Genomic DNA, 21,522 nt, shown 5'->3' on the forward strand with positions numbered 1-21,522 from the left:
CTTTCACCCCTGCCACCCATGTGGGAGCCTAGGATGGAGTTCCTGCTCCTGTCCAGCCCTGGCTTTTATGACTTAAGTGGATGCTCTGATATGGGAAAACCCGGATCTGCAAACCAAGGTCACACGGATGACTCCGAGGCTGGCCGCGGGCTTGAGCTGCACCTGGGCCTGTTCAAACCACCGAGGCAGCTGCAGAATCTGGCTGATCCACAGGGAAAGGAATCCCAAGGTGATCCTGGGTGACCTGGAAACTGCCCCAGGCTTTGATGAAGGAATTCAGCCTGGGGCCTGCAGATGAGAGGGGTGGCCTTGAGGCCTTTTCCCCATTGTTCTGCTGATTAGCACGTGGCTCCCTTTTATCTGTCCACATCTTTTTTTTTTTTTTTTTTTTTACTTGAGCTGCAGAGGGACAGAGACAGAGGGCTCCCATCTGCTAGTTCACTCCCCAAATGCCTGCAATGACCCCTGGCTGGAGCCAAAGCCAGGAACCAGGAATTGTGTTTGAAGGTTAACCTTGGGGCCAGAGCTGTAAAGCCGCCTGCAGTGCTGGCATCTCATATGGGCGCCAGTTTGAGTCCCGGCTGTTCTGCTTCCGATCCAGCTCTCTGCTTTGGCCTGGGAAAGCAGTGGGAGATGGCCCAAGTCCTTGGGCCCCTGCACCTGCATGAGAAGACCCAGAAGTTCCTGGCTTCTGACTTCAGATAGGTGCAGCTTTGCAGCTTCGGCCATTGCAGCCAACTGGGGAGTGAACCAGTGGATGAAGACCTCTCTCTCTGACTCTCCTCTCTCTGTGCAACTCTGACTTTTAAATAAATAAATAAATATATTTTTTTTAAAAAAAATAAAGGTTATTTTTAAAAAACTTATTTTTACTTTTTTTTAAAAAATTCATTTATTTATTTGAAAGTCAGAGTTACACAGAGAGAAGGAGAGGCAGAGAGAGAGAGAGAGAGAGATTGATCCTCTATTAATGGCCGGAGCTGAGCCAATCTGAAGCCAGGAGCCAGGAGCTTCTCCGGGTCTCCCATATGAGGTGCAGGGGCCCAAGGACTTGGGCCATCTTCCACTGCTTTCCCAGGTCACAGCAGAGAGCTGGATCGGAAGTGGAGCAACCGGGACTCGAACCGGTGCCTATATGGGATGCCAGCACTGCAGGCAGTGGCCCTACCCACTACCCCACAGCGCCAGCCCCTATTTTTATTTACTTGAAAGGCTGTATGTGTGTGTGTGTGTATCTTCCATCTGTTGGTTCACTCCCCAAATGCCACCACAGCCAGGGCTGGGGGCAGGAGCCTGAAATTCTATCTGGGTCTCCCACATGGGTGGCAGGGACCCAAGTACTTGAGGCATCACCTGCTGTCTCCCAGGATGCACATTAGCAAGGAGCTGGATTGGAAGCAGAGGCAGGATCTGATCCCAGGCAGTGTCACCCTACTGTGCCACAGTGCCTGCCCCAGAAGCTGGGAACTTCACTCAGGTCTCCCTCGTGGGTATCAGGGATCCAATCACTTGGGATATTGCTGCTGCCTCTCAGAGTCCGAATTAGCGGGAAGCCGGCGTCAGGAGCCAGGGCTGGGGGTCACCAAACACAGGCACGCTAAGCTAGGCCGAGGGCATTCTTAACAGACAGGATAAGTGCCTGCCCATTTAGCTAACGTCTGTAGCAAGTGGTTTTCCCACCATGTGGTCTGCCACATGCTGCTTCGTTCCTTCTCACCCGATTCTTGCAGTAGAACAGGCAGCCAGTAACACCTGAATGCTTTGCTTCTTGGAAATCTCTTCCACCAAACTTAAGCTCATCTCCCCACAGCGTGGTCAGGGACTGAATGGCCGCAGTAAAGCCAGCTCCTCTGCCACGGAGAAGCAAGGGTGGCCTGCAGTCCGATTCCCAGGAGAATCGCCATGTCCACCTGCGAGCGCCTCAGCGTGGCCTTACATCCTGGTCTCCCGAGCCCGCACCCGAACACCCGCAATGCGCTCTCCGGGCTTTCTCCAGCCTGCTCGTCAAAACTCTCGCAGCTTTCTCCAGTAAGCCAGTGCCAAAGGCGCCTCCACAAATCCAGGTAGTTACAGAATTGGCCCCACCTGTTTTTTTTTTTTTTTTTTAAAGGTTTGTTTATTTGAAAGGCTGAATACAGAGAGGCAGACACAGAGAGAGGTCTTGCATCCATTGGTTCACTCCTCAGATGGCTGCAATGGCTAGAGCTGTGCCGATTCGAAGCCAGGAGCCAGGAGCTTCTTCTGGGTCTCCCACATGGGTGCAGGGGCCCAAGGGCTTGGGCCATCCTCTACTGCTTTCCCAGGCCATAGCAGAGTTGGACCGGAAGTGGAACAGCCAGGACTCAAATTGGTGCCCATACGGGATGCTGGCACTGCAGGCGGCAGCTTTACCTGCTATATCACAGTGTCAGCCCCCACCTCTGCCAGTTTTTTGGTATCAGTTTTTCTCCATTAGCTGTTTTTGTTTCTGTGGTTTTTAAAATCTATTTTTGGGTCATGACTACAACATAATGCCTGAGGCAACTAACTTCATATAGAGAAAAGATTTATTTAGCTCAGTTTGGGAGGTTCAAGTCCAAGATCAGGTGGCCCCACTGGTTGGACATCCGGTGAGCAGGTGGTGGTGTGCAGTGCAGAGGTCACATGGAGAGCCAAGGGAGCACCTGGCTCAGGCTTCTTGTAAGGAGCAGAAATTAAACAGCTCCAGCATAATATTACTAAGAAATAAGCAAGAGCTAAGCTGATTGCAGGAGATCTGCGTGGACGTGGTAAGAACCACGCACACCCTCCTGGGGACCTTATCAGCCCTTTACTGACCGCCCAAAGTGCATATAAACTGCAGCCTGAAGAGGCCCAGAGAGACTCTGAACAAAGTCTCTTGAGGCGGCAGAGAGAAAAGCTCCGGGTTAACCCCCCACGCTCAGACCTTCCCGTGAGAGTTCTCCCAGCCAGCCCTGCGCAGGCCCAACGCTGAGGATCTGAGCTCCCTGAAGCCCTGCTCGCCAAACTACTCACCCTTCGTAGTTAGGCTCGGGGGTACCATCCTGCAGATCTGGTGAGAATCTGCCCTGGGTGGCTAAGACGCCTTGGGAGGAGCATCAGAGGCACTCTGGGACCTTGGGTGGCCGGTTAGCGCAGTGTGCTGCATAAATTAGAATGTGTGACTTCCCCACTGCATAATAAAACCCTTATTGGAACCAACACAGCTCTCCACAAGGGGGGATGGCAAAAGGGGGAGGGGAGAAGCAGAGCAGAAGGTGCCCGGAAGGAGGAACAGCGCCACAGCTGGAGCTGACCCTCCGCAGCCAGCACCCCAGGGACTCCTTGGCCCACCCACACTTCCCTCTCCATGCCCTGGATACAGACAAGGGGGAGGGGTCTAACCAGCTCCCAGAAAAAAACATGCAAAGAACTGAGTCAGCTTAGAGTCAATTCTTAAATATTTAATTCCCATTTATTTAAAGTTCCGTCAGTCTGTATACACTATTTATATTAAAAACACAGGAAGCTGGGGCTCCTAGCAAAAATATACATTTCAATTTTGGAGACTTCAGACACTGAGAAGAGCTGTATCCTCAGCACCAGACCTGGACAGGGGTAGGGACAGGGTGCATGGTGGGGGAGGGAGTCAGGCACAGCAGCTCTCCCTTCACAGCCTCTCCCCTGCCCCAAATCCCTGCTCAGCTAGGATGGGAGGGAAAGGAAGAACCCTGCCAGCATACAGAGTGAGCCTGGGGCGCAGGCACGGGTGCTGGCGTGGACGCGGAGGGCCACTTTCCCCCTAGATCTGTGGTCAGACGGAAAGGCCCTCTGGGAAGGAGAGCCAGACAGGAGCCAGGAAGCCTGGGTTCCAACCCCAGCTTGCCCACCCCCCTGCTCCGAGACCTTGGCCATCCCTCGCCTGTGCGGCTGGCGGGCGCTCTGCCCTGCTGCTCAGATACTGCTCTCCCAGCTGGGCTGCAGCCCCTCCTCTCAGGTGAAGGCACCCCCACGTGGGAGCAGGCAGGGCAGGGCCAGGGGAATGGGCCCAGGCCTGGCAAGGTCCCTGGTCATCAGGGGTTGTGCAGGGAGACTTGCAGGTGACCAGCGAGGCCAGCTACAGGGGAAGGGGAGAGCAGCAAGCGGATGTCAGGAAGGACAGGGCCAGTGTATGCCGGGCAGTTCCTGCAGTGAGCAGGTGCTGGCTGACTCAGCAGGGTGTTCCTGGCCAGTCTACGAACAGGGCCCAGCTCTGCCTGTCCACCGCGAATGCTCCCTTTGGGAATGGAACCTGTGGGTACAGTGATTTCAGTGCTGTGCTGTGTGCGGGGAGTGACAGCTCTAGGGAGTACTTGGGGGCGTGGGGCGTGAGCTTCCACTGAGCTGGCAGGGGCAGGGCCAGGCTCTGTAGGCGGCTGCTACAGGGTGGGTGGGCGTGGGTGCTGACAGAGGGCCTGCCCCAAGCCCTCCCTGGGGTCAGAACTAAGTGTGCTGTTCCCCATCAACCACCAACTTCCTTCTGCCTCCTCTTCAGGGAGGGGTGGGGCCCCCACCTGGAGGGAACCCTGCCTCCTTCCAGGCGAGGGAGGCTCCCAGCGGCCAGCGCAGGGGCCATCAGCAACACTGGCCTGGAAGAACGGTGTGAAGAGGAATGGAAGGATGTGGGTGTCAGAGACTGGGGGTGCCACTGGGGTGAGGGGCAGCCTTGGCCTGCAGGGGGTCAGTCTGGGGAGGAATCTGGCTCAGCCCAGGCCCCGCCCCCGCCACTGTCCTCTGCAGCAGGGACCCTGCGCCCCTGGGCCGCTGCTGCAGTCAGCCCAGGCCAAGCTTGGCTTCCCTGGGAAGCCAGGCCCCGAGAGCTTAGTGTTTCTTTGGATGGCTCAAGGCTTCCGTCTGAAGACAGGCCCCTAGGCCTACAGGTGCAGTGACGGGCAGAGGGCAGCCCCCTCCCCCTTCTGCTCCTGGGAAGGGGTCCTGTTCTGCGCTGCTGGTGAAATAATACAAACCATCTTGGAGAACGAGACAGACAGATGTGGGCACAGAGACATGGCGGGTGAGGGAGGGAAGCCAGGGAGGAAGGAAGTGGGACCCTACAGAAAGGGAAAGAGAGAGCAGGGAAACGAGAAAGACAGAGGTGTGAGGAAGAGGGGGACCACAGGGGCTGAGGGGAGGAGGGAGAGCAGGAAAGGAACACAGGGAGCGGGGCCATGTGGGTGGGAGCGCGGGTGTGCGATCCGCGCTCTGCGTGAGCCGAGTGCTCCCGGGCTGGGCAGCGGGAAAGTCCCGAGGGGCCGGCCTCTCAGTACATGTCCTTGTAGATCTCCTGGAGCAGGGGGTGCAGCAAGGTCTCGGTCTCGGTCTTCTTGATGCGCTGCATCATCTGGGCATGCTCGGTGACCAGCTGCCGCAGGTCCGCCATCTTCTGCAGCAGCTTGGGGAAGAGGTACTGGGCGTCGGGGTGGTTGGCCTGCAGGTGGAACTCAAGGGCACGCAGGATGGTGTCCTGGATGGCCTCCACCTGCGGCACATTCATGAGGCCTGGGCGGTCTGCGGGGACACAGGGCACGCATGGGGTCTCAGAAGGGCAGAGGAACTCACCTACTGCATCCTGCAGGGGGAGGCCCGAGGAACAGCGGGGCCTCCTTGACTGGGGCAGACCCAACCCCTCCTGTCAGGGCCACTAAACTGAGCGTTCTAGCCCCTGCCCCAGGCTTCCTCTTTTGGTGTTGCTGGTAGTCTTTTTTTACCCCCTTCTAGGCAATACAGTGTCATGGTTGAAGAGCCTCAATGCCTGGGCCCGCTGGCACTGCGGCATAGCAGGTGAGGCCACCGCCTGTGAGGCCGGCATCCCATGTGGGCACTGGTTTAAGACCTGGCTGCTCCACTTCCAGTCCAGCTCCCTGCTAATGTGCCTGGGAAAGCAGGGCAGGATGGCCCAAATGCTTGAACCCCTGCACCCATGTGGGAGACCTGGATGAAGCTCCTGGCTCCTGGCTTTGGCCTGGCCCACCCTTGGTCGTTGCAGCCATTTGGGGAGTGAACCAGCAGATGGAAGATCTCTCTGTCTCTCCCTCTTTCTGTAACTCTGCTTCTCAAATAAATACATAAATCTTTAAAAAAGAGGGGGAGAGAGAGACTCAATGTCTGGATTCAAATTCTGTCCCCAGAACTCTAGTGGCCTATAGACAGGTCACTCAGCCTCTCTGGCTGGTTTCCTGGCCTGTGAAATGGGGACAATAAAACACCTTCTGTACAGCGCGGCTGTGAGGACTGGGGACTCAGAATCTCTGAGAAGGAACCGGCACGACACAAGCTCTCAGCCACTGTGAGTTAGCATGCTTACTGCTGTAATTATCGTGTTGCAATCTGAAGCCCCCATTAACATGACAGCATCCTCCTGTCCAGTCTCTTCCCCTCTGCCTGCGTAAGACGGGTCTGCTCCTGCGGGCACGGCCAGCCCCGTGCTCCTTCCCATGCTGTCCGCCGTCCGGCTGTGTGGGGCTGGCCCACCTGCCCTACCCTGACTCACCTCCGCACAGAATGATGGCTGCGATGAACAGAGCCAAGTCACTGTCATCAAGTTCAAGGGCATTGAACTTGACAGCAAACTCAAACTTGGGCTCGATGATGTCACTGAAGGGCTTGCGGAGGCTGCGCAGGAACTCACGGGTGACGAAGCCACTGCCATTGGCCACCAGCAGCCCGTCTTTGTTGACGATGGAGGCCAGCATGGCGAAGATGGCCTCATGCACACCGTACTTCAGGAGGGTCACCTGGTCGTTGAGGAAGAGGCTGCTGAAGTTGGGGATGCTCTTGGCGAACTCCGTGAGCTCCCGCACGGTCTCCACGGTGGTGTACTGGCAGCGGTAGAACACGTGCACGCTGATCTCCTTGTAGGGCGGCAGGCTGTTCACCAGCTGCTTCCACACCAGGCCCTTCTCCGCCTGCCACAATGTCTCGATGTCGTGGATCACAAAGGGCTGAAAACCAGGCCCTGGTAAAGGCCAGGCCTCCAGGGACCCCACCCGCACTGGGTGCTCCCCACACCTGCGGCAAGTACCATGAAGCTAGGGGAGAGAGGAGGCCTGGCTCTCCCAGTGCCTGGGACACTGCCAGGCCGAGCAGCGACACTCACCGCCGTGTGGCTGGCCTTGCCAGTGAGGATGCCGCGGGCCTTCTTTTTGGTCATGTTGAAGTTTTTCAGGTAGGCATTGTAGATGTGCTTGGAGAAGGCCTTCAGGTCCGCCACCTGTGGGCTGTGCTGGTGCCCCTCGACCGCCGTCAGCCCTGCCACCAGCTTCCTCTTCTCGGCTTCTGGCATCCGGCCAAAGCGGATGGCTGCACAGGGAGGAGGGAGTCACTGAGGGGCGCAGGCAGGGCCGGCACCTCTCACCCCTGCCCCTGGACAGGTGCACGGGGCACAGACAGCGACGTCTCCTTGAGCCTTCGAAGCTCGAGAGTCAGCAGGTAGGCGTGGAGCGGCCCCCTCCGGACGGAAGCTCCTCGAGGACGGGGGCTCTGTCTGCCCACGGTGCCCGACACGAGGGTCCTCCCTCACTGGGGGGTCGGGTGACAGGGCTCTGTGCTGAGCTCTGCCTGGCCGCTCACTAGTGCCACACCTCCGGGAGGACAATGATGATAATGTTCCTTCAATTAGGGGGTGCCGGGCCAGTCTGGTAGGAGTACTCACAAAGTGAGCACTCAGAACCAGTCCTGATGAGCCCACAGAACACCAGCCTGGCTTCTGTCAGAGAGAGAAAGGACGAGCCAGCCCCAGGACTCCCACCTAAGGAACGGGGCTGGGAGGATCAGACCCACCAATCTCCATCACAGAGGAGAAGCGGCAGACAGAGGGCTCGGGCCCTGCCACCACCCGCTGGGGCATCCGTGGGGAAGAGCAGGGTGAGCCGCTAAGCTGCCTGAGGAGCTAACTAAATGAGTGGCCTCCGCTGACCTTTGGGGCCCGAAGCCTGCAGCGTGGCTCTGTCTGCTGGAGATGGTGGGCCTTCAGGAGATCCCTGCTGGGCTCCCGACCACTGACCTGTGTGGTCACTTACTGGCTTCCGCCCGCCCTCAATGGCCAAGGTGGGCTGAGGTGATCCCTGTCCTTGGCAGTGGCTTTCTGTGCTGTCAGGTTATCCAAGACAGGCTTGAGATTCCAGGAGTGGGGTTCCCAACTCTCCTGAGCTGGGGGTCAACTGTTGGTTCCTTCTGGGCCAGAGCAGGTGAGCCCCAGTTACAGGGTGGTGGGAACCAGTCTAGGCCCAGGGCCCGCGGTGGATGCTGGTGGCCTGGGGGACGGGCCAGGTGTTGGGCTCCTAGGCCCAGGGTCTAGATTGGCAGTGTCTGTAGTGCTTACTTACTAGGGCACAGGCTCTGCTCTAGGGGCACCCCCTCTCTGGACTGGACTGGGTGCTCCCTGAAAGCTGGGATCAGGCCGTGCGGCGCCAGCAGCCCCTGGGCCCGGCCCGGCCGGCTCTCACCGTTGTGCGACATGCCCAGGGCCAGGCATTTCTGGAAGCGGCAGTGCTGGCACTTGTTGCGGTTCTTCTTCTGGATCTTGCAGCTCCGCTCGCACTTCTCGTACTCCAGCTTCATGCGGATCGTCCGACGGAAGAAGCCCTGAGGGAGCGAGACCGTGTGCGGAGGCATGGGAGGGGGGAGAGGTGGGAAGCCTTGCTCTGCCCACCGCATTCTGCTGCGGGGCCCAATTATCTATCAACAAATAAAAATCCCCCCGCCGGCGCCATGGCTCACTAGGCTAATCCTCCGCCTTGCGGCGCCAGCACACCGGGTTCTAGTCCCGGTAGGGGTGCCGGATTCTGTCCTGGTTGCCCCTCTTCCAGGCCAGCTCTCTGCTGTGGCCAGGGAGTGCAGTGGAGGATGGCCCAAGTGCTTGGGCCCTGCACCCTATGGGAGACCAGGAGAAGCACCTGGCTCCTGCCATTGGATCAGCGCGGTGCGCCGGCCGCAGCACGCCGGCCGCAGCGGTCATTGGAGGGTGAACCAACGGCAAAGGAAGACCTTCCTTTCTGTCTCTCACTGTCCACTCTGCCTGTAAAAAAAAAAAAAAATCCCCAAACTGGCAGGTCATGGGGAAACTGTTTTGAAGGAGACAGGGGGAAACAAAGGAACGCTAAAACTTGGGAATTAAAATATACTTATTTATTTTAAATGCCCAAAGAAGTCTTAAAGTTCCTCCTTTGTCTGGTAGCATAAAATTGTCAGCTTGATTTGTTCATAAATGTATCTGGCTCTGTGTGTCTTGTAGGCGATGGTTTAATAATATAGTTTGTGAAAATCTGATGGGTGTTCATTGGAGAAAGAAATGTAATTATTTCTTTTTTTTTAAATTCCACCCCCACCCCCCCACCCACCACCAAGAGCCTCTTCAAGTCCTGGCCTACACGACAGCTCGGTCCTCAGCCCTCACTCTGTCCTGCCTGCATTCTGGAGCCTGGTCCCCAGGGGGCGCCAGCTGCCCACAGAGCCCACAAGAGCGCCTGGGTTGGCAGCAGGTGCCCGAGAGTAGGCCTGACAGGGAACCCCTCCTCTCCGGCCTGCCTGGCTGCCTCTGCACGCGCACGTGGGAATTCTGCAGCAGGTGCTGTTGTGGCAGGGAAAGCCTTGTGTCGGGTCAGCTCCCCGCGTGCTCACAGCCCCCTTGGCAGCCACACCCGCAGTCTGTACCTTGCAGCCCTCACACGCATGGACACCGTAGTGGAAGCCTGAAGCCTTGTCTCCGCACACCCGGCACTCCATGTTGAGGCTGCCGCACGAGGCCCCGTCACAGCCCATCTGCAGCTGGTCCAGCAGCACGGGCGGCGAGGAGCTCTGGGACAGGTCTGTGGGCACAGGAGGGAGGGCAGCGTCACTCTTGGCCAGGCCTGGCTGAGGGCAGGAGCACCTTAGCCCTGGACTTGGCCTTGAGGAGCTGTGTGGTCTCAAGAGTTGACTTTTCTGAGGACCACCAGTTCCTTCAGCTGGCGTGGTGTGTGTGTGTGTGTGTGTGTGTGTGTGTGTGATGGCTTCTCTGGGAGGTTGGACCCAAATCCCCCAAGTGTCCCCACCAGCCCTGAGCCTGACCCACAGCAGCTACGTGGCAACCTTAGTCACACCAGCGGAAATGTCCAGAGCTCCCCCTGCTTTTCTATGACACGTGGCGGTGTTTGAACTGCGGTGTTGACAGCATCAGCAAGTAGCCGGCTAGGGCTAAGACTTCAGGATACACACGGTCAGGTGACCACGAGAGAGCCGCACGAGTCTCTTCTGACTTGCCCCTCAGACCCTGGGCCATGAGCCCTTCCCCTCGGGAAGGGGGACCTGAACTGAGCCTGGATGCCCCGACTCCCAGCCTAGCGTCGGGTTCACGGCCTCACGCGCTGCCATGCTGGCCTGCCGGTTTCTGCTCTTCTCCGACGCCTGCGCAGCCTCCTCTGACAGGAGCCAATCCCTAAGCAGACACCCAGCCAAGCAGAGTCTAAGCCACCCTGCCGAGCCCACACGAACATGCTCTAGGCTTGCGGTGCTCCTCTGCAGCACAGGCCGCGTGCCCTTGACTCCCCTACCACGGGAGTCAACCCACCAACCAGGTCCCAACCCTCCCCTCTACTCTCCTCCCCACTTCCTGGCTCTCCCTCGGGCCCTCAGAGTGGCAGTGAGAAAGCTTTTCTCCCCGAGTGGGCTTCATCCTGCCATGCCGGCTGCTCCTCTCCTGGCTGGTTAAGTTTAGGCATGATCCAAATACCTAAATGGCCTGTCTTGTCCTGGTGCCTTAACTCCCAACTTCAGTCTCGCCATGGGTGCGGTGGGGGAGCTTGCAGCCGGGGAGGGGGAGCTGTGGTCAGGGACAGTGAGGCTGCTCTGGTCCTCTCGGGCGCCCTGGCACCTCTGCTGTACTCTGCGCATTTGTTCGTTGCTGGGTGGCACCCACTATGTGGAAGGGCTCAAAGGGCAGGAGCTTGGGCCACAGGGCACTGCTGTGGTCAGGCATTCTGCCCGGCGCTGGGAGCTAGGGTGCCGAACACCTGCAGGCTCAAAAGCCCTTTGGGGAATCAGCAGTCCCCCAGCCGCTGGGGACTCCTGGTCCCAGCACCCGCTTTCTAGCAGGGCTGGGCAGGACCTGCTGTTCAGTTCTAGCAGCTGGGAGACGAGACAGGGGCTGCTCAAGCCCTGTGTGGAGACCCGTGTGGATGCTGGGGCAGGGAGGGTTTCCTGTGGGCCGGGCAGTCTGTGGGCACTTGTCGCGCTGTTCTGTGGCTTGCACACCTGCCTCCTCTGGGAGACTCGAGCGTCTCTCACCACGTTCCCCTGGGAGCTCAGAGCCCGCCTCCACCAAACGAGTCCTGGCCACGGTGACCAGGTACCTCTGATTAGTCACATCTCCTGGTGGTGCCTTCCTCATTCCCTTGGTTGCTGCTTAAACTGCACATGGTAATGCCACCCTCTCCATTCATTCAACAGGCACTTAATGAGTACCTGCTGTGTGCAAAGCAGGACCTCACACCCTACCCTTAAACAGCTTACATAACAAAGAGATTAGGCAAGTAGAACACAAGATAGGGAGGGGCGATGCCTGGTAGAGCCCGAGTTAGGAGCCACACGGCCTGAGTTCAAATCTCAGCTCTGCAGGGTCTGACTAAAGTGTCCTGGGCTCAAATCCCAGCTCTGGCCCTCTAGGGCCCAGTTTCTACTTCAGCAAAATGGCGGTCAGGGAGTCATGGTGAGGAGTAGTTAACACAGAGTTAGATCTTGGAACGCAGAAGTGCCGTACAAATACCAGGACGAGCTGGATCAGAAAGCCACCATTCTAGGGGAGTGTTTGGCCTAGCGGTTGAGACATCCATGTCCCACACTGAGGTGCCTACGTTTGATGTCCTCTTCTGGCTCACTTTTTTTAAAAAAAGATTTACTTATTCACTTCGAAAGCATTATAGAGACAGAGATGGGGAGGGAGAGAGATCCTCCATCTGCTGGTTCACTCCTCAGATGGCCACAACAGCCAGGGCTGTGTCAGGCTGAAGCCAGGAGCCCAAACACTGGGCATCTTCAACTGCTCTCCCAGCCACATCAGCAGGGAGCTGGATGGGAAGTGGAGCAGCCAGGACACAACGTGGCACCCATGGGAGATGCCAGCATTGCAGGAGGCGGCTTTACCCACTATACCACAATGCCAGTGCCTCCTCTGGCTCTGGACTCCAGATTCCTGCTATTGCAGACCCTGAGCAGCTGTGGTGATGGCTAAAGTTGTTGGGTTCCAGCCACCAATTTGGGAGACATGAACCTGGTTTCTGACTCTTGGTGTTGGCCCCCATTGGGGTCACTGCAGGCACTTGAGGAGTGAAACAATGGACAGAAGCTCTTCAGGCTGGGGACCATGACTCTTCTTTTCTCTGGTCATTCACCCTCTTCCTCAACAGCCTCCCAGAAACCCAGAGGGGTGTGTGCCCTGCATGAGGCCAGATGGAGCCCTGTCTTGCTGCAGGTCCCTGGCTCAGGAGTGTCAATATCTCTGGAAGAAGCCAAGATGCTGGGACCCCATGGGCCCCAAGAAGCACTCAGAGCCTGAACTGTGTCCCAGGGGAGTCCCGGCTGGGAGCTGGCTGCTACTAGACTGGGAAGAAACAGGTCCAAGGGGCCCAGAGCTCCTGTCCCAGGTGCTGAACTCCAGAGCAGTAAGGGAGTGCTCAGTGATGGTGGCAAGGCAATGGGCAAGTTTAGCTTCTGCCTATTTGAGGTGAGTAACAGTCCAGAAACTCACACTCAGGACCGAAAGAGGCAGGGGCGAGATGGGGCGTGGTGGGGCTGGAGTGTGTTCATCCTGTTGGCGAGGTTTGCTGTGGGCTGCTTGTGTATCCTGGAGAAGGCAGCAATGTGCAGGTGGGTCTTCCAAAGATAAAGCTCCTGTTGCTTCCCGGCTGCCCACCTGGTTTAGGAGTTCATCTCCAGGGCTGGCGCTGTGGCGCAGAGGGTTAAAGCCCTGGCCTGAAGCGCCGGCATCCCATAGGGGTGCCAGTTTTAGTCCTGGCTGCTCCACTTTTGATCCAGCTCTCTGCTATGGCCTGGGGTAGCAGTAGAAGATGGCCCAAGTCCTTGGGCCCCTGCACCTGCGTGGGAGACCTGGAAGAAGCTCCTGGCTCCTGGCTTCGGTTCGGCACAGCTCCATCCATTGTGGCCAACTGGAGAGTGAACCAACAGATGGAAGACCTCTCTCTCTGTCTCTCCCTCTCCCTGTCTGTAACTCTACCTCTCAAATAAATAAATAAATAAATACTAATAAGAAGAAAAGAGTTTATCTCCAGGGGCTAGTGCTGTGGTGTAGCAGGTAAAGCCTCTGCCTGTGGTGCCAGCATCCCACACGGGTGCCAGTTTGAGTCCTGGCTGCTCCACTTCTGACCCAGGTCCCTGCTAAAGTGCCTGGGAAGGCAGCAGAAGATGGCCCAAGTCCTTGGACCCTTGCACCAACTTGGGTGACCCAGATGAAGCTCCTGGCTTTGGCCTGGCCAGTACTGGCTGTTGCGGCCATTTGGGGAATGAACCAGCAAATGGAAAAATCTGTCTCTCTGTCTCTCAGTGCCTCTGCCTCTCCATCTCTGTGATCCTGACTTTCAAATAAATAAGTTAATCTTTTTCAAAATAGTTTATCTCCAAATCACCATGACATCCCACCCAAAAGAAAAGATGGCAGAACCACCACCACGACCTCTAGGTCAGAGGTGGGGGCAAGTGGGTGTCTTGATGCAGTGGGAGGCTGGGGTTCCAAGAAGCCGCTCCCACACTGGGAGTCCCTACCTCAGAGGCCCTTGGCCTTGCCACTTGAGGCCGCCTGCCTGCACACACAGCTGCTCTCCCCCAGCGCTGCACGGTGTTCTCACCACACCCATGCTTACCCCTTCCCACTGCACTTGCTCACCCGATGAGCCAGCAGGCCCTGGGCCCTGCCTCGCAAGCCTCAGCCTGCCTGCCCTGCCCATCTGACTTCCCAAACACCTTCCAAGGGCCTACCTCTACCGGACAGGGAGGGGAAGGAAAGAAAAGCCAGCATCTGTCAGCCCCTACTAAGTGCCAAGCACGCTTGCGTCATATCATCATCACCTTAGAAGTCAGTGTGTACCGACCCTGGGAGGAAGGTGAGGCTCAGTGAGAGTAAGGCCGTGTATCCACCGCACGGCTGGGCACTCCACACCACTCCCCTCATGTAACCTCACGGCGCCTCTTCACGCAGCGCCTCCTACGTACTTCATAGGTGAGGAAACAGATGCAGGAGGCTGAGTAACTCGCTGACAGCGCAGTGATGGTTTCATGTGTCAGCCCGGCTGGGCCACGGTGCCCAGACTACACGTGGCTCCGGACGTCTATTTTCAGACATGACTCTGAGGAAGGCAGACAGCCTTCCATAATGTGAGTGGCCTCATCCGATAGTTGAAGGCCTTCAGGAAACAGACAGCTCTCCGCCCCACCCTGGGAAGACGGCATTCCGCCCCCAGACACCTGCGCACTTGAGCTGTGACGGGCTCCAGCCTGCTGTTTGTCCTGCAGAATCTGGACTTGCCACAATTTCTTCTCCCTTATTTATTCGAAAGGCAGAGCAACAGAGAGGGAGGAGGAGAGAGGGAGCGAGGAGAGAGGTCTTCCATCCGCTGGTTCACTCTCCAAATGGCTGTCAACAGCCAGCTCTGGGCCAAGCTGAAGCCAGGAGCCAGTAACTCCATCCTGGTCTCCCACATGAGTGGCCATCATCTCCTGCCTTCTAAGACACCTTGGTAGGAAGCTGGATTGGCAGCAGAGTAGCCAGGACTCGGACCCTACACGTTTCTCAGGAGAACCCTAACTAATCAGTAGCAGCATGAGAATTTTATCTAGAACCATTCAGCTCCTAGAGCTGAGCTCTAACCGCCACACCTACGACTCCTCACACACACACTCAGTACTGCTAATCAATGACATGATTATGATAAACAACTGCTGAGGACATGATGTGGAATCCAAATGTTTGGACTCAGGGTAAATATTGGCCCTTTCACCCAGAGGGTCAAGTATCAGTTTCGCCTCTTTGATTACAAGTTCAGCAAATAGACACTGTTTACCTTACTCACATATTTATGTGTGGCTGAGAGCTCTCCTGCATATCTAGTCTCTGTCGTTGGAGGGACAGTGTTGTCACAGCGGTGAGGGAAGGCAAGCTGGGCTGGCTGCTCTATTTCCTTCACTGGGAGAGCCCACAGGCGAACAGGCACCCTTTAGCTCCTGAAGTCAGGGTAAATTCTGCAGCGATCTGGGGCTGGGGAACCAAGCAATCTCTTCACTTCTGTTGTCCGGTGAGCTTGGACTGTGGGCTCCTTGGGGCAGGCCCTCAGCCTTGTCTACCACTGACCAGCCAGTCCCTGGACGCCCCCCAATGCTGGCTGAGTGAGAGAACAGCTAGGGCCAGGAGGAAGGACACTTTGTCTTCCTCCTTCTCAGTGTGACAGAGGGGAATATCATGAAGCAGGAGGACAGGCGGACAGGCAGACAGGCAGACAGGCAGACAGGAGGACAGGTGTGGTGTGTGTGTGCACTGGCTCTGGCTGCCCCTGCCTCCACCCACCGAGGGGACTGTGAGCAAGCGAGTTTTTGCTGCTTCCAGCTTCCTTCTTGCCTGTCCTGTCTGCCTCCAAGGGGGTGAGGAGCTCAGCGCGTGCTGAGCTGGGTGCACTGTAGCCTTCCTGCTGTTTTCTGGCTCTTTAAGGAGAGGAGACTGGAGGCCAAAGCCACAAACTCATGGGGACAGAAACAGCGGCTGCTAAGACCAGTGGTGGGCCAGACATCCCCATTCACTCCTCACCTAACTGGCCCTCGAGGAGTGCTGGATATAGCCTTTAAAGGTGAACTGAACTCAGAGGTGAAGGCAGAAAGAAGGGCCACAGTACACTGTGGCAGACCTGGCTTCTTGCCCTGGTTGATATGATCTCAAAGCCCCTCCTGCTCCCAACATAGGATACAAGGCTCTGTCTCCACCTGCTACCTGTCCAACTAAAAAAAAAAAAAAAATCAAACACAATTTACTTTAAGCTTTCAAAGAAAAGCAGAGCAGCTAGTGCATTTTAAATCAGAAAGCAGCACAGGACTGCTGAGGATGCATAAGGCGTGCAGCACCTCGTGACAGGACCTTCTCACCGGGGCCTGTACCCTGCAGTCAGGCCTTCTGCATATGCTTCTCTGGCGCCTTCAATGGCCCAGGATTTCTCACAATGGGATCCTCAATTTGTCAGGAACTTGTTTCTCTAGGAATATATATAAACCCAACTTATCCTTTAAAAATTTTTTTTAAATTTATTTGAAAGGCAGAAAGAGAGAGAGAATCTTCCTTCTCCTGGTTCACTCCCCAAATACCCTCAACAGCTCATGCTGGGCCAGGCCAAAGCCAGAATCCTGGAACTCAATCTGGGTCACCCACATGGGTCGCAAGGAGCTAAGTACTAGACTCATCATCTGCTGCATCCCAGGGTGCGCAACAGCAGGAACCTAGAATCAAAAGTGGAGTCAGAGGGGTTGGCGTGTGGCACAGCAGGATAAGCCGCCACCTGCAATCCATCTGAGTGCCAGCTTGAGTCCCGGCTACCACACTTCTGCTTTCATTTTGTTTTTTAAGATTTATTTGTTTGTTTGAAAGGCAGAGTTACAGAGAGGCTGAGGCAGAGAGAGAGAGAGCAAGAGAGAGAGAGATAAAGAGAGAGGTCTTTTATCCACTGATTCACTCCCCAAATGGCTGCAACAGCTGGAGCTGAGCTGATCCAAAGCCAGGAGCCAGGAGCTTCTTCTGGGTCTCCCAGGTGGGTACAGAGGCCCAAGCACTTGGACCATCTTCTGCTGCTTTCCCAGGTGCATTAGCATGGAGCTGGATTGGAAGTGGAGCAGCTGGGTCTCAAATCGGCGCCCATGTGGGATGCCAGCACTGCAGGCGGTGGCTTAACCCACTACGCTACAGCACCAGTCCCTGCTCCACTTCTGATCCAGCTTTTGTACCCAAGTGGGAGACCTGAATGGACTTCAGGTTCCTCCTGGCTTTGGCCTGACCCAGCCCTGGCTGTTGTGGCCATCTGGAGAATTAGCCAGTGATGGCTCTTTCTCTCTCTCTCTGTAACTTTGCCTTTCAAATAAATTAAATAAAAAAAGCAAGCAAGCAAGCAAGCAGAGTTGGGACTTGGGCCCAGGCCCTGATACAGGATGTGCACGTCCCAAACACCCACCTGCCTTTTTAATGAGTACAGGGTATTTACAGGCTGTGCTCCATCCACAGATGGAGCTTCCAGTTTCTGCTCTCATGAGCAGCACTGCAGTGTGTCTGCTGCTGTAGAGATCCCTGCGCACGCTGGGCCAGTGTTCACACAGGATACATTCCTGGAGGTACACGTGCATGGCCAGTGGAACACACACTAACAAGTGCCGGCCTGCACCCCGCGCTGTCCTTCTACCCTCACCAGTGGCCGCAGCACCACGTCTTCACCCCGGCCAACACCCACCACGCAGCCCCCTCTACCAGTCCGACAGGCCAGGCCAGGCCAGGTGACATCTCACCATAAAATGCCTTCCTTGATTGTGAGTTAGACGGAGAAACGTCATAGCAGGACTGGCTACCAGTCCTGCTATGAACTCCCTGACCTGTTTTGATTTTCGTGTCAGTTAGCTAGTCTTGTAGAATTATGGGTACTTTTTATATACTGAGGCTTGAACACACAGCAATTAGGTTAAGCAGCCTTCTCCTGCTTTAATTACCGAACAATGAAGTCTTTCTACTGCGACTTTATCCATGTATTGATAAACGGGACTATTAAACACTGTGTCACAATGCGGCACCATGTGAATGGCTGGCAATTCTGCCCCACACACTTCCCCCAAGCACTAAACCTCACCAATAAAGCTGGCGGGGGTGCCACCGCCACGCCTGCCTCTGCTCCCGGGCACTGCACTTTGGCCTGCATGTGGACAGAGCAGTACCACCGGGGGTGTGGAGAAAACCACAGGACAGATGTCACTCTGAAGATGACTTCTGTCTGCCCAGGCCCAGGTATGGGACCGAGGTGGCTAAGGCAGGTGGCGAGGTCACAAACCTGTGGTCTTTCCCTCCTCTTCCCTGTAACACCCTGGCTCGTTTAGTTCCCTGTGTCTTTCCTCTCCCTAGCCCCCCTTGCCTTTCTCAAGTTCAGACAGAATGTGTAAATAACTACTCCTGGCTAGATGGCCATTCCTTTCTTCTGAAAACTGCTGGGTCTCCAAAGCCTCTAGCCACCAGCCGCCAAAGAGAGTGGGTTACTGTGGGGGTTGGGGACGCCTTCTCTTTGGCCCCCAAATCACACCAGACCTACTTTGGTTACTCCCAGATGTCCAGGGTGGGATCAGCAGGACTGGATGAATGGCTTCCTCTTCACCCTACCAGATCTGGCCCAGGAGAGGAAGAATCCTGCTCTGCAGTCCACAGTGGAGTGCATCAAGGGCTCGGGAACCCTGAACTGCAGGCCTGGACAGGGGCTGGTCCTAACTCCACAGTCCCTGCCCTGCCTTAATTAGGGGAGTTACCATCTGCCTAAGACACAGGAGGGCCCAGGGCTCATCCCTGAGGGCAGGCTTGCTCCTCTGCCCTGAATCATTTTCTTTTCTTTTCTTTTAATAGAAAGCTTTTATTTAAGCCGGCGCTGCGGCTCACTAGGCTAATCCTCCGCCTAGCGGCACCGGCACACCGGGTTCTAGTCCCGGTTGGGGCGCCGGATTCTGTCCCGGTTGCCCCTCGTCCAGGCCAGCTCTCTGCTGTGGCCAGGGAGTGCAGTGGAGGATGGCCCAGGTGCTTGGGCCCTGCACCCCATGGGAGACCAGGAAAGAGCACCTGGCTCCTGGCTCCTGCCATCGGATCAGCGCGGTGCGCCGGCCGCAGCGCGCTGGCCGCGGCAGCCACTGGAGGGTGAACCAACGGCAAGGGAAGACCTTTCTCTCTGTCTCTCTCTCACTGTCCACTCTGCCTGTCAAAAAAAAAAAAAAAAAAAAAATTAAAAGAAAGCTTTTATTTAATAAATATAAATTTCATAAGTACAACTTTTGGATTATAGCAGTTCTTCCCCCCATACCCACCCTCCCACCCCCAAACCATCCTACCTACTCCCTCTCCTGTCCCTTTCTTCATTAAGATTCACTTTTAATTGACTTTATATACAGAAGATCAACTCTAAGCAAATATTTCAACAGTTTGCAGACACACAAAGTATAAAGTACTGCTTGAAGACTAGTTTTGCCACTAATTCTCATAGTATAACACATTAGGGACAGAGATCCTACATGGGGAGCAAGTGCACAGTGACTCTTGTTGTTGATTTAACAGTTGACACTCTTATTTATGACGTCAGTGATCACTCAAGGCTCTTCATGAGCAGCCAAGGCTATGGAAGCCTCTTGAGTCCACAAACTCTGACATTATTTAGACAAGGCCATAGTCAAAGTGGAAGTTCTCTCCTCCCTTCAGAGAAAGGTACCTCCTTGTTTGATGGCCCCTTCTTTCCACTGGGATCTCACTCACAGAGGTCTTTCACGTAGGTCATCTTTTGCCCTGAACCATTTTCAGCTGAAACCAGCAGCAAGAACAGGGTGTCTTCCCCAGCATCCTCTCAGGACCCTGAGGTTCCCCTGGGGAAGGCAGCGAGGGTCGGCTGGCCCTGCAGCTCTCAGGGGAGGAGAGCCTGGCAGACAAAGAGGAGAAGTTGGGGCTGGGGGAGTGGGTAGCAGGTCAAGCTGGGGGCATAGGGGTGGACATCATGTAAGGATGACGAAGACAATGACACAACAGGGTGAGGTTCCAAAGAAAAATGTCTACACTGCTGTTCATAGTGGCTACATGAAAGTGAACCAACAGAGATGAGAGAAGTTAGGAACAAAGTGCCATGAATCACAGTCACTCATTCTCGTTGCTTAGGATTTATGCCTAAATACAGTGCAGTGAAACGCTGATCGGATCATCAGCCTGAGATCAATGGCGTTGTGTGTTTCAACCGAGGATCACATCACAAGCACAGTCACCCTCCCAGTGCACAGTAGGCACAGATGGTCCCAGATGCCTGCAGTAGCAATGGTGGGAATAACAACACCGAGTACAACAGGCATGCCAACTGTATGCTCACTTAATTCTCACAAAGCCCATGTCCACACCACCCACCATCCCTGTCCATTTTCCAGAAAGAAGAGGTACAACGTGCCCAAGGCCCTGCAGCCAAGAGCGGCAGAGCAGAGTGTGAGTCCCGGCTGCCTGGCTCCAGTCCTTAACCACTCTGCCCCCACCGAGCCCCACAGAGCTCCAGGATGCTGCTTGCAGAGGGCCTGTGTCCTCACTTTGCCTGGTGGCCCCTGCTGGCCCCTACTTACCTGTGTAGCTGCTGGAAGGAAGCGCATGCTCTGGTCCCCCACTGAGCTCTGGGGCTCCTTCTGCCTCTGCCACTTCCTCTTTCTCCTCCTCTTCCCGAACCTTAGGGGTCTCCTCCGGAGGCTGCTCCATGGCTGATCTCCCCTCGGCGCCACACCTGCAGGCCGGGTCATAGCTCTGGCATCATCTGGGTCTGAATGCAGCTGGACCTCTACAGGGCAGTTCCCGTCAGCCTGGACAAAGAGGGAAGACAAGAAGGGGTTGAGAGGGAGAGGGTGGCGGGGGCGGGGGGGCACGCTCAAGGGCCGCTATGCAGGAGGTTCTGCTCCTGCTCCTTCCTCAGTCTCTGGGGTGCTACCCCCTGGTCTTTACTCCTCGCCCTGCAAGTCACTTGCCCTCTCACCTTGGCCCACCTGGCTCTTGCAGGAGGTTTGTGGGTTTCCGTGCAGTCTCCACCTACCAGGGAGGGCGAGAGACCCCACTGCTACCTTTCCCTACCTGTGCCACTCCAATCTGCTCTTGGAGTTCCTGAGTCTCCAAGAGCCATGTCAGAGTGACCTGAAGGCTTCTGCAGCCTCCCTGGAGGTCCCGGCATGCACCCTACCTCCCAGCCCCTACTGCGTCCCCACCAGCACTCAGGCCCAACAATCACTGCTCTCCGGAGCCAGCCAGCGTTCTTGAAAGGGCTGGGTTCCACCCTTCCTGTGTCTGGGTGTGGAAAGCAGACCTGCGGCTCTGCTGCGCCTGGCTCATACAGACGGCAGACCTGTAACTAGATCCCCACGGGCAGGGCCAGCAGGTGACAGAGGTGGCTCTGCCTGGGGTCTTTCCAAGGTGGGCTACTGGGTGTTCTTATCACCCAGGAGGAAATAAAATATTGTCCACAAACACCGCAGCTGGGAGTGGAATGGTCCTGAAGCGCTGTGGGAGAGTCCTGCCCGGAAGAACAGTGGGGAAGGCCCTGCAGCAGTGCAGGCTTGTGGAAGGAAAAGAAAACATCTACTTTTTTTTTTTTTTTTTTTGACAGGCAGAGTGGACAGTGAGAGAGAGAGACAGAGAGAAAGGTCTTCCTTTGCCATTGGTTCACCCTCCAATGGCGCCGCGGCCAGCGCGCTGCGGCCGGCGCACCGCGCTGATCCGATGGCAGGAGCCAGGTGCTTCTC

The 21,522-nt window shown here is 56.2% G+C and overlaps 1 protein-coding gene across 5 annotated transcripts in view; it reads right to left on the bottom strand.

The window, feature by feature from the left end:
* Nucleotides 1–3,435: 3,435 nt before the first annotated feature.
* PPARD (peroxisome proliferator activated receptor delta) overlaps nt 3,436–21,522 on the bottom strand; it is an 85,674-nt gene continuing 67,587 nt past the window's right edge. For 4 of the 5 annotated variants that reach the window (XM_070073265.1, XM_070073266.2, XM_070073267.2 and 1 more), the window contains 6 exons: nt 20,362–20,592; nt 9,670–9,824; nt 8,463–8,601; nt 7,115–7,317; nt 6,509–6,959; nt 3,436–5,526 (listed from right to left, as the gene is read on the bottom strand). In XM_070073265.1, coding sequence (XP_069929366.1) covers nt 5,279–5,526; nt 6,509–6,959; nt 7,115–7,317; nt 8,463–8,601; nt 9,670–9,824; nt 20,362–20,491 — 1,326 coding nt within the window. In that variant the 5' untranslated portion in view covers nt 20,492–20,592 and the 3' untranslated portion in view covers nt 3,436–5,278. 5 annotated transcript variants of the gene reach the window in all.

The sequence above is a fragment of the Oryctolagus cuniculus genome, chromosome 5 (genome assembly GCF_051225735.1).
Source record: "Oryctolagus cuniculus isolate XC-2025 breed Fujian yellow rabbit chromosome 5, ASM5122573v1, whole genome shotgun sequence".
Classification (NCBI taxonomy): Eukaryota; Metazoa; Chordata; class Mammalia; order Lagomorpha; family Leporidae; genus Oryctolagus; species Oryctolagus cuniculus.